This window comes from Callorhinchus milii, unplaced genomic scaffold (genome assembly GCF_018977255.1).
Source record: "Callorhinchus milii isolate IMCB2004 unplaced genomic scaffold, IMCB_Cmil_1.0 Scaffold949, whole genome shotgun sequence".
Classification (NCBI taxonomy): Eukaryota; Metazoa; Chordata; class Chondrichthyes; order Chimaeriformes; family Callorhinchidae; genus Callorhinchus; species Callorhinchus milii.
This window is the reverse complement of record NW_024705690.1, coordinates 1-20,595: the sequence shown is the minus strand read 5'-3', so window position 1 is coordinate 20,595 and position 20,595 is coordinate 1. Positions and strand designations below refer to the sequence as shown.

Sequence of the window (20,595 nt, the reverse complement as noted above, 5' to 3'; positions counted from 1 at the left end):
CCACATCCCAACCCCTGCATAGACCAGCGTGGTGAAGTATGGTCATTACGCATTGACCAGCGTGGTGAAGTATGGTCATTACTCATTGACCAGCGTGGTGAAGTATGGTCATTACGCATAGACCAGCGTGGTGAAGTATGGTCATTACGCATAGACTAGCGTGGTGAAGTATGGTCATTACGCATAGACCAGCGTGGTGAAGTATGGTCATTACGCATAGACCAGCGTGGTGAAGTATGGTCATTACGCATAAACCAGCGTGGTGAAGTATGGTCATTACGCATTGACCAGCGTGGTGAAGTATGGTCATTACTCATTGACCAGCGTGGTGAAGTATGGTCATTACGCATAGACCAGCGTGGTGAAGTATGGTCATTACGCATAGACCAGCGTGGTGAAGTATGGTCATTACGCATTGACCAGCGTGGTGAAGTATGGTCATTACGCATTGACCAGCGTGGTGAAGTATGGTCAGAACCCCACCCCCACCACCCCCCACGATGAACCTATATAGATTGCGAAGGCATTGATCTAGTGGTAAAGAAAAGCCTATATAACACGTAACCGTAAACCTTAACTCTAACCTCTAACTCTAAACCCTAACCATAATTCCAAACCCAGAATTTAGCCCTAAACCCTACATCCTAACCCCCAAGTCCAAAACCCTAAGCCCTAACTCCAAACCATATCCAGAAACTCCAAGCCTAACCCATAACCCTCACTCATACCCCTAAACCTAATCAAACAAATCCATAAACATAACCCTGTAAATGTTGTGGCTTTGTTTTCCAACACACCGGTATGATGTACTAGTAACAAATTGGCATGTTCTGTTTACGTGACAAACCTGGCTATTTGGCTTTGTCGCGTGGACGTGGGTTTAAAGACATTTATATTTCTAACCTTCAAAAAAACCTGTTATGGATGATATTGGTCGCAAAAGCCTATGTGTTTATATGGTAATCAACGCTTGGCTTTACGTCATCGCGACATTCGCCGTCGTGTCTTTCAGCAACTCATCCCCGATGTAAACCGGCTGTGGTGTGACTCCACCCGCGTAATAACCCCTGTTATATATTTCAACTTCCCAACAGTTTATGCCCTTCCCCAAGAAGACACCTTTAGTCTCAGTCGTCCTTCAGGAACGTACCAGTGGCATCGTGTGGCCAAATTCTCTTTTTTTTTTTCTCAGCCTCAGCTCTGGTCAGGCAAACGCTGCGGGGGATGACGTCGCAAGCTTCTCGGCGCGCAAGGCACTTCGGCGAGACGGCAGACGCTGCACCGGCGCCTTGAACCCTTCAGTGCCGAGCCGCCCCTTCGGTTACTGCCGCCGTCGCGTTCGACGATGGCCGACTCCGCCGAACCCCCCGCGTCATTGCCGCCGCTGGAACCCACCCCGTTGGCGCGCCTGACCGCGACGCTCGACGACCTGCAGAGCATGGAGGTGAACGTGGAGCCCTCGTCCGTCGCCGTGGTCGCCGTCGAGCGCTACCTGCGCGATCTAAAGGTGCCGCAGGAGCACGGCGAGCACCAGCCTCCGCAGCCCAGCTTCGCCTACGACGTCACGGTGACGGACGGCGAGCGCCGGCTCAAGTGCTCGCTGGCGCTCCGGCTGATCCACCTGGTGCACACGAACCGGCTGAAGGCGGGCTGCGAGCTGCTCGTCCTCCGCTACGACGTCGGCACGGCCGAGCGCTTGGTGGTCGGCGTCCGTTTCCCCGTCATCGCCGACGCCGAGGTGACGGCGGAGCGCTCCCGCCTGCTGGTGGGCGCCGACGCCGAGGCCCTGCCCTGGGCCCGGGGGCGTCGTGCGCGGACAAGCCCCTGGGAGCAACGCGCGACTACTACCTGCCCCTGTGGAACAGCGAGGACTACCACGGGCAGCGGTGGGAGGAGGCGACGGCAGAGGACGTGCCGGTGCGGCCGGCGCGCCGTGCCACCGTCCGGAGCCTCGCGGAGGCCGCCGCGTCGGGCGCCAGGGGCCTCCCGCTCGTCGTGCGGCTGCTGCACAAGTCGCGGCTGCTGCACTTTGGCCGCGTGGACAGGCTGCGGCCGTGGCCCTACCGCGTCTACCTGGAGGTGTGCGACGGCACGGGCGTGGTGCCCGCCGTCCTGTGGAACGAGCTGTGCCCCGAGTGGTTCCGCTGCCTGCAGCCCGGCCAGGCGCTCGTTCTGGGCGACTACATGCTGAAGGACGCCTTCGCGTGCCGCACCTGGCCTGACGTCTACGACCTGGGCCTGCCCGTGTTCAAGAAGTTCGAGATCAACCTGAACTCGCGAAACCCGGCCGCCGACATCCGGGTCGTGCACCCGCGCCGCGTGGACCCGGCCTGGCACCTGCCCGAGGGGCGCTACTGCTTCACCCGCCGCCGAGACCTCGGCTCGCTGCCGGCCGACCGCGCGTGCGACGTGGTCGGCCTGGTGTCGTTCGTGGGGCGCCAGGAGCGCATCCGCAAGAAGGAGAACCCGTGGCGTGCGCGCGACGACTTCTGGGTGTGCCGCTGGGTGCACGCGGTGGACGCCAGCAGCGAGGAGCCCTTCGTGCTGCAGCTCTTCGCCACGTCGCAGCCCGACGTGCACGACCTCCTGCGGCCCGCCACGCTCGTCGTGTGCACGCAGATGCGCGTCAGGCACGGCCTCGGCGGGCCCTACCTCACCACGTCCGTCGAGAGCCAGGTGTTCGTCTCGGGCCAGCACGCCGGCAAGCCGTACGCCGCCGAGCCCGCGGTGCTCGAGGTGGCGCAGTGGTGCTGCGGCATCGCGGACGACGATTTCTTGGCCCGCTCGGCGGTGGGCGGGTGCTACGTCTTCCCGCCGCTGCCCACGACGCTGGCGGAGTTCGCCGCGGGACGGCCGACGGCGCTCACCGTCACCCCGCTGGAGGAACTGCGCTCGGAGGTGGCCCGGCTGCACTACCGCGAGCAGAAGCGCCTGGTGGTTCAGGGCACCATCGCGGAGGTGCGCTACGTGGAGCTGAGCGAGGGGGCGGGTGGGCAGGAGAACGGCGTGCACGACGCGTCGCCCTCGGCGTCTTTCTGGGGCGTGGAGGCGGCGGAGGAGGCGGCGGCGGCGGCGGCGGTGCAGCCATCGCAAGCGGAGGATGAGACGGAGGACGAGGACGACGTCCCGCTGACCTCCGCGCAGGTGGTCGAGTGGCGCAGCTACAACCTGCGCTCGAGGAAAACGGAGCCGCGGGCGGCCGTCGCCAGTCACGGCGCCGCGAAGAAGAAGCCGAGGCTCGACAACGTCGTGGGAAACCATCGACAGCCCGGGCCGCCCGGCGCCCCGGTGAACGCGAACGAAGGGAGCGTCGCCAACTTGTTCGCGCCGTCGGCGGAGACTACGGCCGGTCCCGAGCGCGGGACGATGCTGGCCGCGTCGCGAGAGATCCTGCCGGCGCGGGGTCCCGCGGCGCGCGAGCCTAACTCCGCCAAGGCCCTGTGGGAGACCAACGATTGGTCCGGTTCTCAGCTCGTCCTCGCCGACCACCTGCGCCTGGGCGAGCTGCCGGCCGAGGCCGTGATGCGGCGCTACGACCACGAGCGGCGCGACGCTCAGCGCGAGCTCTGCAACCTGCAGCCGGCACGCCGCGCCAGCCTGCCCGCGGACGCCGCGCCCGACGCCGGAGCCTTCCGCCCGGCGTGCGATCTCGTCGGCTACTTCGTGATGACGCTGCTGGGGCTGGACCGCAAGGTGGCGCTGGACGTGCCGTTCGTGCCGGTGTGGGACCGCGGGGACCGCCGGGCCGCGTGCCCGTTGGCCGAGGAGCGTGCCGGGCTGCTGGAGATTCTGGCGCACGGCAGCGTGCCGCCCGGGGTTTCGCCGCTGCAGGTCACCGAATCGGCATCGCCTCTCGCCGGCCGGAGGATGCTGTTCGTGCTTGAGCAGTGCCGGCTTGGGGCCGATTGCGTGGAGGTGACGCTGAACCGGGCGTACCCGGCGCCGGACGGGTGACGCCGCCGTCTCGTCGGTCGTTGTGCCCTCGGTTGCCGAATTATATGGTCGTCTCGTCCGCACCCGCGTGCCGAGTTGATCGGAATCGTGCGGCCGATCGTGCCGGCTGGGACGCGCCGGGAATTTGCTGCCACATCTCCTCGGGGACGCCGGGTTTGTGACCCCCCCCCACGAGGGTGTGGAGGGTGGACAGCACAGCAAGTAGGTTTCTGACCCGTCTCTTCAGCGGGGTTTTCATGTATTCCGATTTCTTGGAATAAAGGTTCAAAATGGATTTGGTCGGATACACGCCTGGATTTTTTTAGCATAGGGTTTGCGAGATTTTCTTAACAATTAAATTAATGGCGGCATCATTATTATCAGTATTCTACCATATTGCCTTGTAGCAGTTGGGCGTTGCATTACAACTCCTGAGTTAGGTTTAAATGTGCCGGGCGGCGCTTAACTTGTTTGACAGCAAGTAGTAAAGAAAATTCCACATTGTTATGGCAGGAACCATTTCCACACAGTTGTTCCTGTCTGGATATTTCACCTTAAAATTCCCGAGACTGGAAATCTAACCAATTCGCTTGCCGAGATTAATTCCCACTCCACGGCAAGACCCTAATTTACCACCTGTAAATTGGAGCATCATTTGCATTGCACCCATGCAGCGTCTAACCTCACAGCGCCTGTAACCAAGCCTGCGTGTGGGCTCGTACCACTCGTAAACGGAAGCCATCCGAACAACGGAAGGTTTTTGCGATTGTGCCCGTGCATTTTAACTTTTTTTTAACCTGACCGCAAGAAAATGTAACCTCACCCTCAAGTAAATTTCGACCGGTCGCACCCTCAAGATCGAATGAATCCTGTCCATGTGCCTTGCAGTTTTGCTCAACGCGGACATCGGCACGACGGTTTGCCAAAACCTCTGTGGGCATGAGGCCAAGTGGCGAGTATCGGTGGTTTTTATTTATCATTATTTTCGGTCGTGCTCCCGGAGATCTGCAAAACCCGAGTCTGCGGCGCGCTGGGCAGTAACTAGGCAGGAAGGTCGCCCTCTCCTTCAGGACATAAAACGACTTACCGTGCGTCGTGAAACGTGACCGACAAATCACACGAGATGTTAGCGGTTGGTTTTTATTTTATTATTTGCGTTGCTAGTGTCCTTCGCTGGTATAGCGGCCTAATTAATTTAACATCCTTTTCAAGCGCGGGCGGTGGGGGGGGAGACAGCCATTCACAGCGGTTATACTCGGCCACGAATGTCAAATATTATAACGTACCGCGTGTGCCTGTGTTAAGGTTTTTTGGTTTCGCGAACGATGTATTGCTCGTTCTCCCCTGACGGATTCGGAAGCATTTACAATTGCTCATGTGACCTGAACGTTTGCGAAGTTTTGCAGGTTTCGTGAGCGGATTCGTGGCTATGGCGGGTCGGTTTATTTATTTCGACTGGAATTTAAACAGCGCATTACTTGCCAAAACAAAAATGTGTTTATGAATGGCATTCACAAGTTGTGCGAGCCAGACACGATCAAGCTCCGAGTCTCCACATTGGATGTATCGATAAAATGTGATATTTATTCGAATGTTATTAAGTTTTTAAATTTGAAAAACATACATACCTGTCAACCTCTTATCAGTACCTACCTTATTACAGACCAATTCAGACCTTATTGGTCACCCCGTGCCCCTTAAAAATCTCAACGTTCATCCTACAAAGCCCGTATTGAAATGGCTGTACGCTGTATGGACCTGAAAACTCTATTTCCCTATACAAGAATACGGGGTAAACCTTTTGGTTCTAGATGTGAAGCTTTCGTGACTGCAAGGATTCATATTCTTAGGTTTTTTCGGTAAAGTCACGTAGGTAAAAATTTAAAATAAAAAACCGTCACAGCACGATAGCTGTATCACTTGATACAGCTATCGTGCTGTGACGGTTCCACCTGAAGACGGAAGCTTGTGTTGCCTCCGAAACGTCGTGATTTTTATTTTATTTTACTTTTATTAATTTGAATTTTTTACCTACGTGACTTTACCGAAAAAACCTAAGAATATATAAACCTTTTGGGTTGACGAGTATGAACATGTTAAATAGAAAGATATCCGTCTTCTACATTGACAATCATAAAAAATATGTATTTAGACACGTGGCAAATAAGATGTAGGAGAGCGATATTGTTTTTTTTTAATCGGCAATTCTCTGAGTTTGGGAAACTTCGTCAACATTTATGCCCTGCCCCGACGTGTCTCTCGATCCGGCAGCAGAATGTCAAGTGACATGTACCGGCACCAAGGCCACGTGCTTCATTTGCGTCGCCCGTCCAAACAACAACAACTTTCGATTTAAAGCTTTCGTGCCTGCAGGGATTCATCTTCTTGGTTCTTTCGTTAAAGTCACGTAGAAGAGAAATAATAAAATAATAATAATAAAATAATTCTCATGACGTTTCGGCCACAACGCAAGCAGCCGTCCTCAGGTGAAGAACAGGTCTGTCGGAAAGACAGCGTCTGAATGAAGGAATTCAATCGTTTTGTCTGTTTTTAACATATATAAAACAACATTAATATATGATAATTGGTTCTTTACCCTTCTATCTGGCAACAAAACTGACACCTTTTACAAGGAGTCATGTTTGCATAGACCGCAATACCTGCAGTCATAATACAAACAAAGGAACATAACTCTGATAATGTGCACTGTCCTTAAAGTTGATTGGTCCACACCCGAGACAGCTTTCCTTTGAGCCTAGTCTCATATGGGTACACCATATGAGACTAGGTACACCCATATGAGACTAGGCTCAAAGGAAAGCTGTCTCGGGTGTGGACCAATCAACTTTAAGGACAGTGCACATTATCAGAGTTATGTTCCTTTGTTTGTATTATGACTGCAGGTATTGCGGTCTATGCAAACATGACTCCTTGTAAAAGGTGTCAGTTTTGTTGCCAGATAGAAGGGTAAAGAACCAATTATCATATTTTTACTGGCAAATGAGGTTCCCATAGTGAACATTAATATATATTCGTAAATAGTTATTTCGCGATCTGGATAGAGAGCGGTGTGTGTGGTCAAACAAAACCGCTCAGCTCAACAAAGCTAACAATTTCTCCATGGGGAGCACAGTCAGTCAGTGTTAGTCGCTCGTCGGCTAGGGAGGGGGGGGGTCCTCGGGACTTTGTTCTGAGTTGGCAAAGTTTCGAGTTCGCCGAGTGGCCGAGGCGAGCCTTGCCGTGGGGACGGGCACCGTGCAATCGTGGCCGAGGCGTCGGGCAAGACAACCATCGCCTCCGAAGAGGGGGGAGAGAGCGAGAGGGAGAGAGAGAGAGAGAGGGAGGAGAGCAGAGCGTGAAATCTTTTGTGAAATCTTTCATTTAAAAAGTGTGGGAGGCATAAAGCAAAGCATTGAAAAAAAAAACAAAAAAAACTAAATGATGAACGAAGCAAAGTGCCGATTACACCGAGTATCTTCTTGTTTCCTCTGAACGTAAAACAAAGTGGGAGAGAGAGGGGGAGAGAGGGAGAGGATTTTGACGTTTTATTACCGTCGAAATCCTCACGCCAACTTTGACCGCCGCGTGGGAAATAACGCCACGGGTCACCGGCCAAGTCACCAACAGCTCGGCGGTCATCGTATTACCACCACCACCAGCAGCACCAGCACCACCACCAGCACCACCACCAGCAGCACCAGCACCAACACCAGCACCACCACCAGCACCACCACCAGCACCACCACCAGCACCACCAGCAGCACCACCACCACCACCAGCACCACCATCAGCAGCACCACCAGCAGCACCACCATCAACACCACTTACAAACACCAGCACCACCACCAGCACCACCATCAGCACCTCCGAGGGCACCTCCGAGGGCAGCTCAATGGGGAACGAGAACGGCTCCGTGGTGGACGACCTCCACTCGGTGGAGATCCACTTGTGGTACAAGAAGTTCATGCGAGAGTGCCCCTCGGGCCAGCTGACGCTGCACGAGTTCAAGCAGTTCTTCGGCATCAGCAGCGTCACGGCGGAGGGCAACGCCTACATCGAGCAGATGTTCAGGACCTTCGACATGAACAAGGTGGGAGGGGGGGGCGAGAGGGGGGTGGAGGGGGAGATGGGGGGATGGGGATGATGGAGGGGGGAGGGGGAAAAGTGGAGGGGGCGTGAAGGGGTGGGGGGTGGAGGAGGGGAGATGGGGGGTGGAGAGGGAGTAGAGGGGTTGATGGGGGAGGCGAGTGGGGGGTGGAGGGGGAGTGGTGGAGGGGAGATGGGGGGATGGGGGTGGTGGTGGAGGGGGCAATGGAGGGGAGATGGGGGTGGAGGGGGGGGAGGGGGTGGAGGGGGGCTGGTGGGGGAGTAGGTGGAGGGGAAATGGGGATGATGGAGGGGGAGAAGTGGAGGGGGCGATGGGGGTGAAGGGGTGGGGGTGGGGGATGAGGTGGAGGGGAGGGGGGCGCTACGGGGTGGTTCTCGCCATTCGCAATGCGGTGACCGGTCACGTGACGATCGTGGGGGGCAGCCAAGTGGGGGGGGGGGGAGCTGCCTTGCCCCCCCACCCCGCCCCTCCCCCGGTGGCCAAAGCTACGAGTTGGGAGGGGAGGAGGGGGGGCCTTGACAACCAACATCAGATATCATTAATCAGAATATTTATTTAAACTGCGGGAGGAATCCGATGAGCTACAAAGCTCTTTTATGCACAGATGTCCAGTAAGGGGCACGGGCTAAGAACGTTACAACAACAACAATGACAAAACAAGTATAACCGTAAAAACAACGTTTTTCACTATAAATCCTTTATATGCGTGGCGGCTAGAGTCCTCTCATCCTCTGGCTTGAGATGGCTGCCACCTATGGGTCAGATGATTGTCTGCAGTATTAAGCAATTGGTAATTAAATATAATATTTTTGTCCTAAAAAGTATAAAATTTTGGAATTTTTTTCACGACCATTAATTGTCACGCACAACGAGTCTGTGTGGAAAATGTCAGCTCGATTGGATCACGGAAAGTGGGTTAAAAAACGACCGAAAGATTTGCACGGTCCTAAGCAAGCAAGTGAACTTAATATAAAGGATTTTAAAAAACACGATAGGTGTACAAAGTACAAGACGGATAAACAAATCACCCAGACACAGACACAAATACTACATATTCTTAGCTTTTTTCGGTAAAGTCACGTAGGTAAAAAATTTCAATTTAATAAAAGTAAAATAAAAATAAAATAAAAATCACGACGTTTGGGAGGCAACACAAGCTTCCGTCTTCAGGTGGAACCGTCACAGCACGATAGCTGTATCACTTTTATTAATTTAAAATTTTTACCTACGTGACTTTACCGAAAAAACCTAAGAATATGAATCCTTGCAGTCACGAAAGCTTCAAATCTACAAATACAACACTCAACCATGCCCCATCCTACCAGGCAAAGCCCCACTGAGGCTGTGAACTTGTTTTTTAGAAGCGACCTGGCGACCACAAATGATAGCGGCTCAACAAAGTGGCCCCGTCATTCGGACACTTTATAGCAGCAAAATCATCTACAGCGTAAAAAGAACAACTTTCTTAGAACGCCGTTTAAATAAAGTAAAAAAAAATATTAAAATTTTTAAATTATTTCATTGACCTTAATTTGAAGCTTTCGTGACTGCAGGAATCCATACTCTTTGGTTCTTTCGGTAAAGTCACGTAGGTAGAAAAATAAAATAAATCACGACGTCACTCAGGAAATGAGCCTTGACCTCGGAGGACTTAGAAGAAGGCGATTTGAAGATCTCAGGGACCTCGTTGGAGTGTAAACATGGATCCATTCCTGCAAATATTGTGGGGTTAACCCACTGAGATTTGGTCAGCAGCAGGGTCTTTTCATCCACTTGATACTTGACTGGTAGCCAGTGTAAACACAAGAAAGCAGGTGTGTGATGTGCTCGCGTAATGGTGTGTGCGTACGGACTCTAGCAGCAGCATTCTGAAGAAGCTGTCGTCTACCCAGAACCTTACTTGGAATCCTGAACACGAATACATGCATCAATTCAGTGAAATGTTACAATTTTACCTTGATATTCGATATTATTTCATATTTTGGTAAATATAATGCCTCTAGTGACTGCACAGATCACATGAAACCATTCTAAAACATACAATAATGATCGCACAAATGATGTTGTACATATACCATTAGCGTTAGAATTCGTTTCATTCTATTCAATACATCGTTACTTGCTCAGGGAATGCAGCCGAACAGTTAAATGTCATATAATCACGGTGTTTCTTGTAGAAAAGCCGCACAGACCCATTCTGCTTGAAGGAAGTGCTGGAGGAGTTGCCACTGCGCGCTCTGAAGGATGCACTTGAGAGTATCGGCAAGATACTCACTGAGAGCCTGCTGCGTTGCCCCGCTGAGCAATGGAACCCTGACCCACCGCAACACGACGACATGGAGACAGAAGCCACGGGATCGGTACTATACATCTAAATTCTGTCCTTTTACTCTTTCATGGTACATTTTAACGTGATTCATCGAATGCCTATCAACCAAATATCTCAGTATGATTGTAAACAGAAAATTACACCCATTGGTGGTCTGGCTGAGATCATTAAGGCTTCTTATACTTGCAAGCCTTATTTTATCTTGGACCTGAACCAAGAATCTCAGCTTTGCTGGCTCATTGTTTTGTCAATTTTACTGCATCAGCCCATGAGCTACCAGACAATTAAAAATTCTGTATTCGTCTGATTTACCTGTATTAATATACCCAAAACATTTAATTAAATTATAGTTGCTTGTCATATATTCTGAGTACTGTAGATAAAAACACGTTTTAAAGAGTATGAATGATTGTGGTAAGCATGCAAAGACATGAAAAAAATTTCAACTGGTTTTATACACGTTCACTAAAAATACTGTGATATATTAACTCTGACAATGGATGGCACTTGTTATTTGATTGTTGATGTTAGGAGTTGTGTGGTTAAAATGTGACACCTGCTCCCATCATTATGTGTTTGCATCCAGGAGTCAACTGTAGCTGTTGTGACGGCTGTAGCCACAGTGCTATCTGTGGCTGTGAAAACTGTCAGTGCGGAGGTGATAGAAGACATTTTGGAGTCGGCTATCATTCTACATGGTAAAGAGGCAGGGTGACGTCTATGAATAATTGATACAAATTGATAAATTATTGACTATATCTGTTTCCACGACTTCTCAGTTTTTTTATAATTGGAAAGAGTAAAAGTTCGTGAGTATGTATAGTAGGAGAACGAGAACAAAAAGTTAATAAGTATCTGCTGAAAATCTCATTCAAGATACATAAAGTAGTTATTTGCCACATTTCTCTGACTTGGATAATTTATAACAGTTCACTGTTTAGAGCTGCATATCCCAATGAACAATATTGCAGTATGTTCATCTCATAAATATCTGCAAAATAAAATACTTCTTGATGTTGCACTGGGAAATGTTATGCATGCGCACTGGATGATATATTGATTTCAAGTACTGTATAGGGTAGATTACCAAAATATTGGCAATAGTTTATTTAATAATTGAGCCTACAAATTATTGTTATGCTGAATATACAGAGTGGCCCATAGGTCAAGACTGAATGGGTTATCTTATTTTAACAATTTTCAAACTGACTTCCATTAACATGAATGTACACATGAATTCTCTGTAGAAGTTATTTTTGGACTTTTTTTAGATTCACGTGTAATCTTTGACCATTCCTAAATTACGTTTTGTCTAAATTCATTCAGGGTTCTTGGTCGAATTTTGTAAACAACGGGATTGTGGTGAATCCACAGGAAGAATACAAATATATATGAATAATGATAATAGATAAATATTAACTTAAAGAATAAACTGTTTAAATGTTTTAATGCCAGTGCTAAAATAAATGAAATAACCCTATTTGTCCAGACTTTTTTGTCACCCTGTATAAAAAATGCCTTCCAGGTGGTTACATCAGGCAACAATACAAGATATATATGTTCCTGTGGTGATAATTAGTTCCAATCTACTCTACCTGTTTTTCTCACCCTGTTGACAGCCCTGTTGCCACTTTTCACCCGATGCTCACCCTAACCTAAGAAACACGGTCATAAACCTGTGCGAGTCTTGGTGGGAGAGAGACCTACCTGGGAAAGAGGAGCTTGGAAAGAATATGATCCTCACAATTCTGCGGTGCAATTTAATACAGCAGAGCAAAGCCTTGGTATGTAGCAATGCCTTAAATTGCAATTTATAATTTGTTGTTTTTTTCATGACAGTGACTTCATTCTTGTGAATTTTTTTTTACTGCAATCAGTGTGTTTCTAAAGATTATTACCTGCGCTGGTTAGGCATTGCCTCACCAACACTTATTTTACCTGGAATAGCACCTTCTACAAACAGAATGAGGGTACCCCTATGGCTCCCCCTTGTCACCAGTTATAGCCAACATGTTCATGGAAAAGTTTGAATCAGACGCCATCCAGACATCCACCCTGCGTCCTTCCTTGTGAAGAGGTATGTGGACGACACTTTCGTCATCTGGCCACATGGCCTCCCAGCATTGAACCACTTCTTGGACCACATCAATTCTAGACACCCATCCATCAGATTCACCATGGAAGTGGAGAAAGACGGTAAACTACCATTCTTGGATATTCTGTTTGAGAGGAGGCCTGACGGATCCTTGGACATTCTGTCTACAGGAAAGCCACCCACACAATTCCTACTTGAAACCCGGATTCCACCACCACCCATCTCAAAAGAATTCTCTCATCAAAACGCTATACCACAGAGCCCATGGCATTTCTGACCAACCACCACCTGGCCGGTGAATTAAGACATGTACAATCGGGCCCTCAGGATGAACGGATACTCTGATCGCACTATCCCGCCAAGCTGTTTCTCATAATCAACGATTTTTGGGTTTAGATCGCGTTTATTTATAAATGTGTCGTAACCCTCCACCACCCGACATGGCCAATCAGTAAAAAATGTGTCACGTTGACAAAGACAAATAGTTCACTGCTTTAGCCCACCGGTGTGTTGAAGCAACAACATTCACAATTTGAGTACGACGTTTCGCTGGTAATTACAACCAGCATCATCGGGCAATTCGCCAGAATGGTGAGGCTCTCCTGTGTCTCCCGTTCTTATATAGAGCAGCAGCAGGATGACGTCATCATTAACTCATTAACTCATCAGGTGCAAAGATTCAAGGGGGAGTGATTGTAATTATATACTAGATTAGTAATCAGGCTATTGTTACGATGCGAGTTGTAGATTAGTAATCATTTGGAATGTGTTTTATTGTGATTATGCTACATTAGTAATCAGTTAGTGGTTGTTTCCCTTATAAGTAATTGTAATGTATCTTATTTAATAATACGCTTCCAGGCCGCACTAAGCCTGTAGCTGTCTGAGCGATTAAAGTTATTTCTGTTTCTCTCAATTTCAATCGATTCTCTAATTAGTCTTTGCCAGTAGTAACTAGTTTTACACAACACTTCCACGTTTCAAAATCAATTGAGTGTCCCTGTTGCATGTTCTGCTACTGCCGACAGTTGTGTTGTGATAGTTTAATATTTCTCTGTGTTCTTTTAGTCTTACACTAACGTTACGCCCTGTCTGTCCAATATACATCTGCCACATACACAATTAATCCATATACACCTTTTTATAATTAGGTAATTCTTTAGTGCACACGGTTTTACTTTACATAGCATCAACTTACGAGGATCAATAAAAAATACCATTATAAATACATTTTCTCAGGAGTAACTGATAAATTAGCCCGTGTTTTGCAAAGCAAAACATTACAGTAAGATTTGGTACAGTACACAAAATTCAACAACTAGTAACGTGCACTAAAGACGAATTACCTAAATTATCAACAGAAGGTGTATATCGGATTAATTGTGTATGTGGCAGATGCTATATTGGACAGACAGGGCGTAACGTTAGTGTAAGACTAAAAGAACACCAGAGAAATATTAAACTATCACAAACACAACTGTCGGCAGTAGCAGAACATGCATGCCAACAGGGACACTCAATTGATTTTGACAACGTGGAAGTGTTGTGTAAAACTAGTTACTACTGGCAAAGACTAATTAGAGAATCGATTGAAATTGAGAGAAACAGAAATAACTTTAATCGCTCAGACAGCTACAGGCTTAGTGCGGCCTGGAAGCGTATTATTAAATAAGATACATTACAATTCTTATAAGGGAAACAACCACTAACTGATTACTAATGTAGCATAATCACAATAAAACACATTCCAAATGATTACTAATCTACAACTCGCATCGTAACAATAGCCTGATTACTAATCTAGTATATAATTACAATCACTCCCCCCTTGAATCTTTGCACCTGATGAGTTAATGTTAATGATGACGTCACCTGCTGCTGCTCTATATAAGAACGGGAGACACAGGAGAGCCTCACCATTCTGGCGAATTGCCCGATGATGCTGGTTGTAATTACCAGCGAAACGTCGTACTCAAATTGTGAATGTTGTTGCTTCAACACACCGGTGGGCTAAAGCAGTGAACTATTTGTCTTTGTCAACGTGACACATTTTTTACTGATTGGCCGTGTCGGGTGGTGGAGGGTTACGACACATTTATAAATAAACGCGATCTAAACCAAAAATCGTTGATTATGAATAACATTGGTCGCGAAAGCCTACGTGTTAAACAGACACTGTAATATTGAAGTCTATGGGTAGACACTTTAACATTGAAGTCTATGGGTAGACACTTTAATATTGAAGTCTATGGGTAGACACTTTAATATTGAAGTCTATGGGGAGACACTTTAACATTGAAGTCTATGGGTAGACACTTTAACATTGAAGTCTATGGGTAGACACTTTAACATTGAAGTCTATGGGTAGACACTTTAACATTGAAGTCTATGGGTAGACACTTTAACATTGAAGTCTATGGGTAGACACTTTAACATTGAAGTCTATGGGTAGACACTTTAACATTGAAGTCTATGGGTAGACACTTTAACATTGAAGTCTATGGGTAGACACTTTAACATTGAAGTCTATGGGTAGAGACTTTAACATTGAAGTCTATGGGTAGACACTTTAACATTGAAGTCTATGGGTAGAGACTTTAACATTGAAGTCTATGGGTAGACACTTTAACATTGAAGTCTATGGGTAGACACTTTAACATTGAAGTCTATGGGTAGACACTTTAACATTGAAGTCTATGGGTAGACTTTAACATTGAAGTCTATGGGTAGACACTTTAACATTGAAGTCTATGGGGAGACACTTTAACATTGAAGTCTATGGGTAGACACTTTAACATTGAAGTCTATGGGTAGACACTTTAACATTGAAGTCTATGGGTAGACACTTTAACATTGAAGTCTATGGGTAGACACTTTAACATTGAAGTCTATGGGTAGACACTTTAACATTGAAGTCTATGGGTAGACACTTTAACATTGAAGTCTATGGGTAGACACTTTAACATTGAAGTCTATGGGTAGAGACTTTAACATTGAAGTCTATGGGTAGACACTTTAACATTGAAGTCTATGGGTAGAGACTTTAACATTGAAGTCTATGGGTAGACACTTTAACATTGAAGTCTATGGGTAGACACTTTAACATTGAAGTCTATGGGTAGACACTTTAACATTGAAGTCTATGGGTAGACACTTTAACATTGAAGTCTATGGGTAGACACTTTAACATTGAAGTCTATGGGTAGACACTTTAACATTGAAGTCTATGGGTAGACACTTTAACATTGAAGTCTATGGGTAGACACTTTAACATTGAAGTCTATGGGTAGACACTTTAACATTGAAGTCTATGGGTAGACACTTTAACATTGAAGTCTATGGGTAGACACTTTAACATTGAAGTCTATGGGTAGACACTTTAACATTGAAGTCTATGGGTAGACACTTTAACATTGAAGTCTATGGGTAGACACTTTAACATTGAAGTCTATGGGTAGACACTTTAACATTGAAGTCTATGGGGAGACACTTTAACATTGAAGTCTATGGGTAGACACTTTAACATTGAAGTCTATGGGTAGACACTTTAACATTGAAGTCTATGGGTAGACACTTTAACATTGAAATCTATGGGTAGACACTTTAACATTGAAGTCTATGGGTAGACACTTTAACATTGAAGTCTATGGGTAGACACTTTAACATTGAAGTCTATGGGTAGACACTTTAACATTGAAGTCTATGGGTAGAGACTTTAACATTGAAGTCTATGGGTAGACACTTTAACATTGAAGTCTATGGGTAGACACTTTAACATTGAAGTCTATGGTAGACACTTTAACATTGAAGTCTATGGGTAGACACTTTAACATTGAAGTCTATGGGTAGACACTTTAACATTGAAGTCTATGGGTAGACACTTTAACATTGAAGTCTATGGGTAGACACTTTAACATTGAAGTCTATGGGTAGACACTTTAACATTGAAGTCTATGGGGAGACACTTTAACATTGAAGTCTATGGGTAGACACTTTAACATTGAAGTCTATGGGTAGACACTTTAACATTGAAGTCTATGGGTAGACACTTTAACATTGAAGTCTATGGGTAGACACTTTAACATTGAAGTCTATGGTAGACACTTTAACATTGAAGTCTATGGGTAGACACTTTAACATTGAAGTCTATGGGTAGAGACTTTAACATTGAAGTCTATGGGTAGACACTTTAACATTGAAGTCTATGGGTAGACACTTTAACATTGAGTGAGTGTGAGTGAGTGACTGTCTGAGTGACTGAATGACTGACCGCATGAGTGACTGACTGAGTGACTGAGTGAGTTAGTGACTGACTGAGTGACTGACTGACTGACTGAGTGACTGAGTGAGTGACTGACTGACTGAGTGACTGACTGAGTGAGTTAGTGACTAACTGAGTTAGTGAGTTAGTGAGTGACTGAGTGAGCGACTGACTGAGTGACTGAGTGAGTGACTGACTGACTGACTGAGTGAGTGAGTGACTGAGTGAGTGACTGAGTGAGTGACTGACTGAGTGACTGAGTGAGTGACTGAGTGAGTGACTGAGTGACTGAGTGAGTGACTGAGTGAGTGACTGAGTGAGTGACTGAGTGAGTGACTGAGTGAGTGAGTGAGTGTTGGTGTCTCCCAGAGGAGCTCCGCAGGAACGGATCTCCGTGTGAGGAGGTCGTGCGGACGTTCATCACCAACTCGCTCGAGTTCATCAGCGTGGACGTCTCTCGCCAACTGCAGGACTACCGCTAGGGAGGGTGAGAGGGGGGTGAGCTCACCCACTCACCCACTCACTCACCCACACACTCACCCACACACTCACTGAGTGAGTGTGTAAGTGTGTGAGTGAGTGTATGAGTGAGTGAGTGGGTGAGTGAGTAGGTGGGTGAGCGAGCGGGTGGGTAAGTGAGTGGGTGAGTGAGAGAGCGGGTGAGCGATCGGGTGGGTGAGTGAGTGAGGTGGTGAGTGGGTGAGTGAGAGAGCGGGTGAGCGAGCGGGTGGGTGAGTGGGTGAGTGAGCGAGCGGGTGAGTGGGTGAGTGAGCGAGCGGGTGAGTGAGTGAGTGAGTGGGTCAGCGAGTGAGTGAGTGGGTCAGCGAGTGTGTGAGTGGATGAGTGTGTGAGCGAGTGAGTGGGTGAGCGAGTGAGTGGGTGAGTGGGTGAGCGAGTGAGTGGGTGAGTGGGTGAGCGAGTGAGTGGGTGAGTGTGTGAGTGGGTGAGTGGATGAGTGTGTGAGCGAGCGGGTGAGTGGGTGAGTGTGCGAGTGGGTGAGTGGATGAGTGTGTGAGCGAGCGGGTGAGTGAGTGAGTGTGTGAGTGAGTGAGTGAGCGGGTGAGCGGTGAGCGGTGAGCGAGTGGGTGAGTGTGAGTGGTGAGCGGGTGAGCGGTGAGCGAGTGGGCGAGTGGGTGAGTGGGTGAGCGAGTGGGGAGCGGGAGCGAGTGAGCGGTGAGCGAGTGAGCGGGTGAGCGAGTGAGCGAGTGAGTGTGTGTGCGTCTGCCCAGGTTCCTGCGTGACTTCCACCACCACTAACACCACCACCACAACCACTACACCACAACCACCACAACCACTACCACAACCATCACCACAACCACCACCACTAACACCACCACAACCACCACAACCACCACTACCACAACCACCACCACAACCACCACCACCACTAACCACCACAACCACCCAACCACACATACACAACCACACTACAACCACCACCACAACCACCACCACAACACTACCACCACAACCACCCACCACCACACCACCACCACAACCACCACACCACCACAACCCACCACCACAACCACCACCACCACAACCACACCACCACACCACACCCACACACCACCACCCACCACCACCACCACAACCACCACACACCACCACCACACACCACCACCCAACACCACACACACACCACCACCACACAACCACACACACACCACCACAACACACCACCACCACCACCACACCACCACAACCACTACCACCACACCACCACCACACCACACCACCACACACCACACACCACACAACCACCACACCACACCAACAACCACCACCACAACACCACCACCACACAACCACCACCACAACCACCACAACCACCACCAACCACCACCCACAACCACACCACCACACCACCACAACCACCACACCACACCACAACCACCACAACACCACAACCACCACAACAACCACACACCACCACCACAACCACCACCCCACAACCACCACAACCACCACACCACCACCACCACCACACCACCACAACCACCACCACAACCAACCACCCACAACCACCACCACCACAACCACCACCACAACCACCACCACCACCACAACCACCACCACAACAACCACCACCACAACAACCACCACCACACCACCACCACCACAACAACCACTACCACCACCACAACCACCACCACACACCACCACAACAACACACCACAACCACCACCACAACAACCACCACACACACCACCAAACACCACCACAACACCACAACACTACCACAACACCACTACCACCACAGCACCACTACCACACAACCACCACTACCACTACAACCACCACTACCACTACAGCCCACTACCACCACTACCACCACAACCACCATAACCACCACTAACACCACTACCACCACAACCACCACAACCATAACCAACACACTCACCACAACCACAACAACAACCACCACCGGCTGGGTTACTCCACACGGCCAGAGAAGATCCTCTCAATCGCATGGAGGGTGGGTGGTGGTGGTTGTGGTGGTGGTTGTGGTGGCGGATGTGGTCAAAGTGGTGGTGGTTGTAGTGGGGTTGTGGTGGTTGTGGCGGTGGTGATGATTGTGGTGGTGGTGGTTGATTTGGTTATGGTGGTGGTTGTGGTTGTGATGATGGTGGTTGGGGGTGGTAGTTGTGGTCTTAGTGTTGGTGGTTGTGGTGAAGGAGTGGGCGAGTGGGTGGGTGAGTGGGTGAGTGAGCGAGCGGTGAGTAAGTGAGTGGGTAATTGAGTGGGTGGGTGGGTGAGTGAGCGAGCGGGTGAGCGAGCGGGTGGGTAAGTGAGTGGGTGAGTGAGTGGGTGATTGAGTGGGTGATTGAGTGGGTGATTGAGTGGGTGAGTGAGTGGGTGAGTGAGTGGGTCAGCGAGTGAGTGAGTGGGTTAGTGAGTGAGTGGGTGAGTGGATGAGTGTGTGAGCGAGCGGTGAGTGGGTGAGCGAGTGAGTGGGTGAGTGTGTGAGTGGATGAGTGTGTGAGCGAGCGGGTGAGTGTGTGAGTGAGTGTGTGTGTGAGTGGGTGAGTGAGCGAGCGGGTGAGTGACTGCGTGAGTTAGCGAGCGAGCGAGTGGGTGAGCGAGTGAGTGGGTGAGCGGGTGAGCGAGTGAGCGAGTGAGTGTGTGTGCGTCTGCCCAGGTGCCTGCGTGACTTCCACCACCACAACCACCACCATAACAACCACTACCACCACAACCACCACCACCACCACTACCACCACTACCACCACTACCACCACAACCACCATAACCACCACTAACACCACTACCACACACCACAACCACCACAACCACAACCATAACCACCACACTCACCACAACCACAACAACAACCACCACCGGTTGGGATACTCCACACGGCCAGAGAAGATCCTCTCAATCGCATGGAGGGTGGGTGGTGGTGGTTGTGGTGGTGGATGTGGTCAAAGTGGTGGTGGTTGTGGCGGTGGTGATGATTGTGGTGGTGGTGGTTGATTTGGTTATGGTGGTGGTTGTGGTTGTGATGATGGTGGTTGGGGGTGGCAGTTGTGGTCTTAGTGTTGGTGGTTGTGGTGAGGGAGTGGGCGAGTGGCTGGGTGAGTGGGCGGGTGAGTGGGTGAGTTGGTGGTTGAGTGGGTGAGTTTGTGGGTGGGTGAGTGGGTGAGTGAGTGGGTGGATGAGTGAGTGGGTGGATGGGTGAGTGGGTGAGTGAGTGGCTAGATGAGTGAGTGGGTGAGTGGGTGAGTAAGTGAGCGGGCGAGTGAGCGAGCGGGAGCGAGCGGGTGGGTGAGTGAGTGGATGAGTGAGAGAGCGGGTGGGTGAGTGGGTGAGTGAGCGAGCGGGTGAGTGAGTGGGTGAGTGGGTGAGTGAGTGTGTGAGTGGGT

The 20,595-nt window shown here is 49.2% G+C and overlaps 1 protein-coding gene across 1 annotated transcript; it reads left to right on the top strand.

The window, feature by feature from the left end:
• The first annotated feature begins 1,345 nt into the window (after positions 1–1,345).
• Positions 1,346–3,954, top strand: LOC121852559 (RPA-related protein RADX-like). The gene is made up of 2 exons (XM_042346525.1): positions 1,346–1,765; positions 1,822–3,954. The coding sequence occupies exons 1-2, from the start codon at positions 1,346–1,348 to the stop codon at positions 3,952–3,954; spliced, it is 2,553 nt and encodes an 850-aa protein (XP_042202459.1).
• The last annotated feature ends 16,641 nt before the right edge of the window (positions 3,955–20,595 follow it).